The sequence below is a fragment of the Herpailurus yagouaroundi genome, unplaced genomic scaffold (assembly GCF_014898765.1).
Source record: "Herpailurus yagouaroundi ecotype Mexico unplaced genomic scaffold, PumYag 67005, whole genome shotgun sequence".
In the NCBI taxonomy this organism is placed as follows: Eukaryota; Metazoa; Chordata; class Mammalia; order Carnivora; family Felidae; genus Herpailurus; species Herpailurus yagouaroundi.
In genome coordinates, this window is record NW_024419868.1 from 328,791 (window position 1) to 339,863 (window position 11,073).

Genomic DNA, 11,073 nt, shown 5'->3' on the forward strand with positions numbered 1-11,073 from the left:
GCCTTGTACTGTTCTTTAATTTGGGATAAATTTCTCTGTCTTTTCATTTTACCTGCATTTCTGTGTCCATTTGTCTGTGTTAGGAAATAAGCTACATCTTCTGTTCCTCAGGGTAATGATCTTATGATGAAGAGATCCTGTAGTGCCCTGCCATGTAGTGTCCCCTGTTTCCCTAGGCCTGGTGCTTCCTGGAGTGTCTCCAGTGTGTTCTGCATGTGCTCTTATGTTTTGTCGTTGCTGCTGTATCCTTTAGGTCAGTCGTCTATAGAGGCTTTGTTTGCCTATTACAAGGAATGTCTGGTCCCTGGACTGAATGTGGCACGTTTTAACTTAGGTGTGCTCTGGTCTGTTTGTGAAATGAGACCTGTTGCCACTGCTGCTGTAACTGAGGCTCCTCAAAACTCCTGAGTGGGAAGGTGTGGTGTGAGCAGGGTTTGGGGCCAGTTTTCTAGAGGAGGGGACTGCTAAGGCATCAGTGGAAAATGAGAAGAGTGGTTCCACTGGAATATGGGGGACAGGGCTTGGTGTAAGCGAGTGTTGGTGTTGTGTTGGTTCCTATAGGTGTCCCTGTGCTTATGCTTAGGGTCAGTGGAGAGAAATGGCACTGTCTTGTTATTTTCTTCCTGAAGATTTCTCTCCGTGAACACTGCCTCTCTTGGATGTGGTCCAAAATAAACAAATAACCCTCTCCACTGTATGTGCCAGGTACTTTTCATATCACTGTTTCTGTGCTGTGTACCCACAGGTTGTTTGCCTGCCTTCTCTGCAAGAGCAACATAATGCCCTCCATGCTGTATCCTAGCCAAGCCCAGTGACCTTTAAAACTCCAGACTTTATGCCCCTCTAGTTGCCAGCAGTCATGAAATTTGGCCCCTCTTGCTTTACAAGCCAATTGTATGGAATTTGTTTCCCCCAAGCACTCCCCTGCATGTTAGTCTGTCTCACCCTTCTCTACAACCAGTGCATTCTCTCCACTCCCATGGTCATGGTCCATTTCACTCCCCAACCACATCTCTGCACTTTTTACCTTCTTCCATGTGGCCTCTTTTCTACCTTTAGTTGTGTAGTATGCTCTGCCAGTCTTCAGGTCATTTTCTGGTGTATTTAGGAATATTTGATAGTTATCTGGTTGTATTTGTGGGACAAGGTGAGCTTAGAGTACTCCTACTCCACTGCTATCTTCCAACAACCCACTAGTACATTTTCTTCATTGGATTTTCATTTTTTGTTCTTTCTCTTGCCCTATTCCTTTCTTCCTCACTTGGTCTATCTATATATACCCTATTGATTTTTTTCACATAAACAGGTGTATTTTGAGTGAAAATTGGCTTTTAGAAGTTTTATTTGAACAAATTAATAATATACCCAAAAAACAAACAAGATAAAGCTGATCAAGAGAATCCTCTGATAAAAGGTTCCACAGAGGTCCATCACTGACAGTGTTTTTCTTTCATTCCCACTAGTGTCAGGTGATTGCCAAATACATATTATCTCAGTGTTTCATAATTTTTAAAAACATCTTTATTGAGATATAATTCACATACTATTAAATTCACCCTTAAATGGGTGTACAATTTGCTATTTGTATATTCTCACATATTATATTTCTTATTTATTTTCCTTAAATTCATAATGTATTATTTTATAATTGGAAGTTGTCTAGAATTTTTCCATGAGAATGGAATTATTCTAGCTATCATAGAATTTCTGATGATAATTCTGATTTGGGTTAAATATTGGGCTTTGAGAATTATGGCATAGTGTTTGCTCTGAGAAACTGAATAGGAGTTGCTTTTTTTTTTTAAAAAAAAAACTAGTCTGAATCAAGATGTGGCAGCTGTGAAGGAAAACATCAATACTCCTGATAACCTATATGGAAATGGCAAACAAGATCGGAGCAAACAAAGAAGAGCTTCCTGTCCTCGACCAGAGAAGGGGACTAAATTCCAACTTACTGTGCTTCAGGTCAGTGTGTAAATATTATTTGCTTAAGAGTGTGTGTAGAGGTCTGTGTTGACAGAGAGGGGCCATGTTTCTTAAGAGGTGAGTATAAAGCATGTGAAGCGCTAATGTTTCTCTCATTAAAATTTTTTCTGATAACAATATTATGTATTAGGAAGTATAGGCCAAATACAAGGAAGAAAATGAAATTCACTTTTTTCATCTTTTTTCTATATGTATGTATAGTATTTTACATTATTAAGGTTGTAATAGTACTAGTAATAGTAGCAAATGTTTTCTTTTTTGGTAGACACCTTAAATGTTATGCCTTTGTTTTATCATTTAATCCTTCAGTAAACCTGTATGATAGGTGTTAGCATACTCATGTTTACAAATGAAGATATTGAAGATTAGAGGGGTAAAGCAATTTGCCTATGGTCATTGAACTAGCAATTGATAGTCTGATTGGAATCCAAACTTTAAAGCTGATATTTCTAACTAATTGGTATATACATCTTGGATGGATGCTTAAACCATTGTATAATTTCATATTCTTCCTTTTTTTTGCTGAACACACACACATATATTTTAATTTCATTAAGTTTTTAATTTTAATTCTAGTATAGTTAACATACAATGTTATATTAGTTTCAGTTGTACAATATAGTTACTCAAAAATCATATATATCACTTAGTGCTCATCATAAGTGTACTCTTTAATACCCATCACTTACTTTATCCATCCCCCATGCACATGCCCTCTGGTGATCATCAGTTTGTTCTCTATAGTTAGGAGTCTGTTTCTTGAGTGTCTCTCTCTCCTTCTCTCTTTTATTTTAATCTTCCGCTTATTTGTTTTGTTTCTTAAATCCTATATATGAGTAAAATCTTATGGTATTTGTCTTTCTCTGACTGACTTATTGCACTTAGCATTATATTGTTGAACTACATCCATTTTGTTGCAAATGACAAGATTTCATTCTTTTTTATGTCTGAGTAACCTACTTTGTATGTATATACCATATCTTTCAATTTTTTTTAATGTTTATTTATTTGTGAGACAAAGAGACAGAGACAGAGCATGAGAGGGAGGAGGGGCAGCGAGAGGGGGAGACACAGAATCTGAAGCAGGCTCCAGGGTCTGAGCTGTTAGCACAGAGCCCAATGCGGGGCTCGAACCCACAGACTGTAAGATCATGACCTGAGCTGAAGTCGGACACTCAACTGACTGAGCCACCCAGGCACCCCAACCATATCTTTTTAAAAAATTTTTTTAATGTTTATTTTTAAGAGAGAGAGTACATGTACATGATTGGGGGAGGGGTGGAGAGACAGGGACAGAGGATCCAAACTGGGCTCTCTGCTGTCAGCACAGAGGTTCAAACTCATGAACTGTGAGATCATGACCTAAGCCAAAGTCAGACGCTTAACCAACTGAGCCACCCAGGCACCCCATATCTTCTTTATCCGTTCATCAATCGATGGACATTTGTACTGCTTCCATATCTTGGCTACTGTAAATGCTGCTATTAACATAGGGGTGCATGTATCCCTTTGAATTAGTGTTTATGTATCCTTAATGTAAACACCTAGTAGTGTGATTACTGAATCATAGGGTAGTTTTGTTTTTAACATTTTGAGGAACCTCCATACTGTCTTCCACAGTGGCTATACCAGTTTGCATTTTCAGCAACAGTGCATGAGGGTTCCCTTTTCTACACATCCTCATAAACACCTGTTGTTACTTGTGTTGTTGATTTTAGTCATTGTGACAGCTGTGAGGTGATATCTCATTATAGTTTTGATTGTAATGCCATGATGATAAGTGATGATGAGCATTTTCATGTCTTTTGGCCTGAGTATCTTCTTTGGATAAATGTCTGTTTAAGTCTTCTGACAACTTTTTAATTCGATTATTTGTTTTTGTATGTTGAGTTTTATAAATTCTTTTTTTTTTTTAATTTTTTTTTCAACGTTTTATTTATTTTTGGGACAGAGAGAGACAGAGCATGAACGGGGGAGGGGCAGAGAGAGAGGGAGACACAGAATCGGAAACAGGCTCCAGGCTCTGAGCCATCAGCCCAGAGCCTGACGCGGGGCTTGAACTCACGGACCGCGAGATCGTGACCTGGCTGAAGTCCGACGCTTAACCGACTGCGCCACCCAGGCGCCCCATATAAATTCTTTATATATTTTGCATACTAGCCCTTTATTGGATATGTAATTTGCAAGTATCTTCTCCCATTCCATAGGTTGCCTTTTAGTTTGTTTTTTTTTTTAATTTTTTTAAATGTTTATTTATTTTTGAGACAGAGAGAGACAGAGCATGAACAGGGGAGGGACACAGAGAGAGGGAGACACAGAATCCGAAACAGGCTCCAGGCTCCAGGCTCCAAGCTGCCAGCACAGAGCCCGACACGGGGCTCGAACTCACGGACCGTGAGATCATGACCTGAGCCGAAGTCGGACGCTTAACCAACCAAGCCACCCAGGCGCCCTGCCTTTTAGTTTTTTTAGTTGTTTCCTTTGATGTGCAGAAGCTTTTTATTTTGATGTCATCCCAGTAGATCATTTTTGCTTTTGTTTCCTTTTCCTCAGGAGATATAAATAGAAAGAATTTGCTACTGCTGATTTCAAAGAAGTTAATGCCTGTGTTCTCTTCTAGGAATTTTACAGTTTCAGGTCTCACATTCAGATCTTTAATCCATTTTGAACTTATTTATGTGTATGGTATAAGAAAGAGGTGGAATTTCATTCTTTTGCATGTTGCTGTCCAGTTTTTCCAACACCATTTGTTGAATGGACTGTCCTTTTACCATTGCATATTGTTTCCTGCTTTGTCAAAGATTAATTAACCCTGAAGTTGTGGGTTTATTCTGCATCTTCTATTTCTTTTCATTGGTTTTTGTGTCTCTTTGTGCCTGTACCATACTGTTTGATTACTATAGCTTGGGAGTATAACTTGAAATCCAGAATTGTGATGTCTTCAACTTTGCTTTTCCTTTTCAAAATTGATTATTTGCATCTATGTTCATCAGGGATATTGGCCTGTAGTTCTCTTTTTGAGTGGTGTCTTTATCTGGAGTTTGTATCAGAGTAATGCTGGCCTCATAGAGTGGATTTGGAAGTTTTGCTTCCTTTTCTATTTTTTTGGAATAGTTTGAGAAGAATAGGTATTAACTCTTCTTTAAATTTTGTTAAAATTCACCTGTGAAGCCATCTGGTCCCTAACTTTTGTTTGTTGGGAAGTTTTTGATTACTGACTCAATTTCTTTGCTGGTTGTCTCTGTTCAAATTTTCTATTTCCTTCTGTTTCAGTTTTGGTAGTTTATATGTTTCTAGGAATTTATCCATTTCTTCTAGATTATCCAATTTGTTGGCATATAGTTTTTCATAGTATTCTCTTATGATTATATGTTTGATGTTGGTTGTTATTTCTCTTTTCTCATTTGTGATTTTATTTATTTGAGCCCTTTCTCTTTTTTCTTGACAAGTCTGACTAGAGGTTTAACAATTTTATAATTTTTTTCAAAGAACCAGCTCCTGGTGTCATTGATCTGTTCTATTGTTTGTTTTGTTTTGTTTTGTTTTGCTTTGCTATGTTTTATTTTTAGTTTCTATATCTTTTATTTCTAATCCCATCTTTGTTATTTCCATTTTTCTTCTGGTTTTAGGTTTTGACTGTTGTACTTTTTCTACCTCCTTTAGGTGCATGGTCAGGTTGTTTATTTAAGATATTCCTTCCTTCTTGAGGTAGACCTGTATTGTTGTAAATTCCCTCTTAGAACCGCTTTTGCTACATCCCAGAGGTTTTGGATCATTGTGTTTTCATTTTCATTTGTTTCCCCGTACTTTTTTTTTTTAATTTTTATTTTTTTAACTTTATTTTTTATTTTTTAAAATTTACATCCAAACTAGTTAGTATATAGTGAAGCAATGATTTCACTAGATTCCTTAATGCCCCTTACCCATTTAGCCCGTCCCCCCTCCCACAACCCCTGGGGACTATGTGCCATCGAGGCCAGGCCATGAGTTTGGGCTCAGTGTGCGATGGTGGCTGGGGATCGCAGTTGGGCAGGATACACGAGGGTGGTGGGTGTGCATAGCTGGATATGGTCCTGCTGACATGCCTGTTGCCCTTTGGCAGCTGTGCACCTGTTGCTAGGCAGGGTACCTGTGTGTCTTTAACATAATTTGCCCTGAGTATAGGGCCAAGGCTTGCAGGCTTGGAGTAGGCAATCCTCAGCAGAACTCACGGGTGTGGAATACTGCTGGTGGGTTAGGTAGCAAGCGTCTGTGCAGTCTCGCCTTCTGCAGGTGTCTCTGTGCTTATGCTATGGGCAGGGGACAAAACTGGCATGTGCCAGCTCCCTCATTTTAGGAAAAGTCCCCAATACAGTCCAAAATCAGTATGAACAGATCTGACTCCTGTTTCCCCCGGCTTTGTATAAGCTGCCATTTTTATGTTGCCTCTCTGCAGTTTGCTGTCTCTTTAAGGGTGGCAACCCACCTGTCATTTACCTATCTGGCTTGCCCAGTGCTGAGTCAGCTGACCTATAAAGCTCCAGGTTGTAAGCCCCACTGGTTTTACAAACTCATAGAATGTAGTCCCTCGTGTGTGTGTGTGTGTGTGTGTGTGTGTGTGTGTGTGTGTGTGTATGGTTTTTTAAGAGAGAGAACACGAACAGGGCAGATGAAGAGAGAGAGAATATCTTAAGCAGACTCTGTGCTCAGTGTGGAGCCTGTTGCATGCCTTGATCCCATGCCCCTGGGATTATAACCTGAGCTGAAATTGAGAGTCCTGTGCTCAACAGACTTTGCCACCCAGGTGCACCTGCCCCTATGGTTCTTAGAGCCAAACTTTATGGGGATCAGTATTCCTCCTGTGAACTCCCTGGTGTGAGGGTCAGTTTCTCTGCTCTGTTTATCCACATAACTTTATTCCTTTTGTGGGCAGCCTCTTTGGCCTCTGACCTTCTTAACTTTTCAAATGCAGCTTCATCTCTAGTTGTGGAGTTTGTTTTGCCTGTCTTTGGATCGCTCTCCAGTTTATTGACTTGGGTGTGGATGATATCTAGTTGAAAATGTAGGAAAGGTTGAGCTCTGCATCCTCCTACTCCACCATCTTCCCAAGCTCTGACTCTCTTCTGACCATTCTGTAATGGGCTTATACTTTTGTGTTGAGTTTTAGAAGTTTTTCATATATTTTGTTTTTTTTTAATTTTTATTTTTTTAAGTTTTATGAGATATAATTGACATATAACATTATAAACGTTAAAGGTGTACAACATAATGATTTATGTATATATTGATGTTTTTAATTTTTTTTTATATTTAAATTTTAGTTAACATTCAGTTCAGTATTGGTTTCAGGAATGGAATTTTGTGATTGATTACTTACATACAAAACCCAGTGCTCGAGAAAGACCTCGGACTGAGACTGAGAGGGATCCAATCTCTAACTGCGGGGCTTTCTTCGGACTGGGGCCAGCTCCCTGTTCCCACAGCTGGGGAGGAGGGGAGCCACGCCTGGGTGCAATTGTAGGTCACAGGCTCAGTCTGCAGCTTGAGAAAGCGGTTCCCTTCCTGGAGGGCTCCATGATAGCACAGGACCTGCCTTCGTCCGCCGCCGCCCCCCCCCCCCCCCCCCCCCGCCATTTCTCCTCCTTATCTCTTCCCTCCCCTTGGCTGGTTACTCTGGTTTTTGGTCTGTCTAAACAGGCATATTTAATGCACTGTCTTGATGCATGTTCTTCTTTACACTGTCCTTCTTTACACTCCTTTCTCTCTGGAATAATCAAGCCATATAGTTTCTCTTTATGGGTAATTTTATCTTCGTTTCATTTTCCACACCTCCTTCTTTATTTTCCTTTCTCTCTGGATTAAGCCTTTTAGTCTCTCTGACTAATCAACTGCCCAATCAACGTTTATCCCCCACCCCACTATTGTCATTTCTCTTTGGATGTGCTCTTCCCTCAGCACCTCCTCCAAACTCTTCTTTACTTGTAGTCTGTGTTTTTGGGTTTTGGTTTTTAGCCGTTAGGTTTTTGTTTTTGTTTATTCTTTGTGTTATTTGCTAGTGTGTTTGCATGTTTTTGTCTCCTGTTTGTCTGTCTGTTTTCCTTACAGGGCTACTCCAAAGAACAAATCTGGTGGAGGGTACAAAATATTACTACGAGTAGGGTAATAAAATAACCAAAGTCACAACAACAGAGAGCAAGTAACAATCCCCGATTAAACACCTCCTGATGGGTCAGGCCCTGGACAGTGTATAACGCTCCTTTAATATAGCAGTGTTTGCAGGTGCAGAGCACACAGCTTTTAAAACGCATAAAGGACTTGGGGCGCCTGGGTGGATCGGTCGGTTGGGTGTCCGCTTTGGCTCAGGTCATGATCTCACAGTCCATAAGTTTGGGCCCGCATCAGGCTCTGTGCTGACAGCTCAGAGCCTGGAGCCTGCTTCGGATTCTGTGTCTCCCTCTGTCTCTGCCCCTCCCCTGCTCATGCTCTGTCTCTCTCTGTCTCAAAAATAAAAACATTAAACAAACTAAAACGAACAAAGGATAGAAAACTACCCAAATTATGATGAAACGGAAGAATTCTCCTCAAAAAAATGCCAGGAAGTAGCAACAGCTAATGAATTGATCAAAACCTATTTAAGCAATATAACAGAAAAAGAATTTAGAATAATAGTCATAAAATTAATCGCTGGGCTTGAAAAAAGCATAGAGGACAACAGAATCTATTGTTACAGAGATCAAGGGACTATAAAAGAGTCATGAGGTGGTAAAAAATGCTATAAATGAAGTGCAAAATAAAATGGAGGTGGCCACAGCACAGATTGAAGAGGCAGAGGAGAGATAGGTAAATTAGAAGATGAAATTATGGAAAAAGAAGAAGCTGAGAAAAAGAGAGATAAAAAAATCCAGGAGTATGAGGGGAGAATTAGAGAACTAAGTGATGCAATCAAATGGAACAATATCTGCATCATAGGAATTCCAGAAGAAGAAGAGAGAGAGAAAGGGGCTGAAGGTGTACTTGAACAAATCATAGCTGAGAACTTCCCTGATCTGGGGAAGGAAATAGGCATTGAAATCCAAGAGACACAGAGAACTCCCTTCAGATATAACATGAAACGATCTTCTACATGACATATCATAGTGAAACTGGCAAAATACAAGGATAAAGAGAGAATTCTGAAAGCAGCTAGGGATAAATTGGCCCCAACATACAAAGGTAGACACATAAGGGTAGTAGCAGACCTATCTACTGAAACTTGGCAGGCCAGAAAGGAATGGCAGGAAATCTTCAGTGTAATGAACAGAAAAAATATGTAGCCAAGAATCCTTTATCCAGCAAGGCTGTCATTCAGAATAGAAGGAGATAAAGATTTTCCTTAACAAACAAAAACTGAAGGAATTCATCACCACTAAACCAGCCCTACAAGAGATCCTCAGGGGGACTCTGTGAGTGAAATGTTCCAAGGACCACAAAGTGCCAGAGACGTCACTACAAGCATGGAACCTGTAGACATCACAATGACTCTAAAACCATATATTTCTATAATAACATTGAATGCAAATGGACTAAATGCTGCAACCAAAAGGCATAGAGTATCAGAATGAATAAAAACACAAGACCCATCCATTTGCTGTCTACAACACACTCATTTTATTTATTTATTTATTTTCAATATATGAAATTTATTGTCAAATTGGTTTCCATACAACACCCAGTGCTCACCCAAAAGGTGCCCTCCTCAATACCCATCACCCGCCCTCCCCTCCCTCCCACCCCCCATTAACACTGTTTGTTCTCAGTTTTTAACAGTCTCTTATGCTTTGGCTCCCTCCCACTCTAACCTCTTTTTTTTTCCCCTTCCCCTCCCCCATGGGTTTCTGTTAAGTTTCTCAAGATCCACATAAGAGTGAAACCATATGGTATCTGTCTTTCTCTGTATGGCTTATTTCACTTAGCATCACACTCTCCAGTTCCATCCACGTTGCTACAAAAGGACACATTTCATCCTTTCTCATTGCCACGTAGTATTCCATAGTGTATATAAACCACAATTTCTTTATCCATTCATCAGCTGATGGACATTTAGGCTCTTTCCATAATTTGGCTATTGTTGAGAGTGCTGCTATAAACATTGGGGTACAAGTGCCCCTATGCATCAGTACTCCTGTATCCCTTGGGTAAATTCCTAGCAGTGCTACTGCTGGGTCATAGGGTAGGTCTATTTTTAATTTTCTGAGGAACCTCCACACTGCTTTCCAGAGCGACTGCACCAATTTGCATTCCCACCAACAGTGCAAGAGGGTTCCCATTTCTCCACATCCTCTCCAGCATCTATAGTCTCCTGATGTGTTCATTTTGGCCACTCTGACTAGTGTGAGGTGATATCTGAGGGTGGTTTTGATTTGTATTTCCCTGATAAGGAGCAACGTTGAGCATCTTTTCATGTGCCTGTTGGCCATCCGGATGTCTTCTTTAGAGAAGTGTCTATTCATGTTTTCTGCCCATTTCTTCACTGGATTATTTCTTTTTCAGGTGTGGAGTTTGGTGAGCTCTTTATAGATTTTGGATACTAGCCCTTTGTCCGATATGTCATTTGCAAATATCTTTTCCCATTCCGTTGGTTGCCTTTTAGTTTTGTTGGTTGTTTCCTTTGCTGTGCAGAAGCTTTTTATCTTCATAAGGTCCCAGTAATTCACTTTTGCTTTTAATTCCCTTGCCTTTGGGGATGTGTCGAGTAAGAGATTGCTACGGCTGAGGTCAGAGAGGTCTTTTCCTGCTTTCTCCTCTAAGGTTTTGATGGTTTCCTGTCTCACATTCAGGTCCTTTATCCATTTTGAGTTTATTTTTGTGAATGGTGTGAGAAAGTGGTCTAGTTTCAACCTTCTGCATGTTGCTGTCCAGTTCTCCCAGCACCATTTGTTAAAGAGACTGTCTTTTTTCCATTGGATGTTCTTTCCTGCTTTGTCAAAGATGAGTTGGCCATACGTTTGTGGGTCTAGTTCTGGGGTTTCTATTCTATTCCATTGGTCTATGTGTCTGTTTTTGTGCCAATACCATGCTGTCTTGATGATGACAGCTTTGTAGTAGAGGCTAAAGTCTGGGATTGTGATG

At 40.0% G+C, this 11,073-nt stretch overlaps 1 protein-coding gene across 5 annotated transcripts in view; it reads left to right on the forward strand.

Moving 5' to 3' along the window:
* The window catches only part of WNK3 (WNK lysine deficient protein kinase 3), a 205,089-nt gene that overhangs the window by 137,535 nt on the left and 56,481 nt on the right, over nt 1-11,073 (forward strand). For all 5 annotated transcript variants that reach the window (XM_040466921.1, XM_040466923.1, XM_040466920.1 and 2 more), the window contains exon 12: nt 1,818-1,965. In XM_040466921.1, coding sequence (XP_040322855.1) covers nt 1,818-1,965 — 148 coding nt within the window. The remainder of the gene's footprint in view (nt 1-1,817; nt 1,966-11,073) is intronic.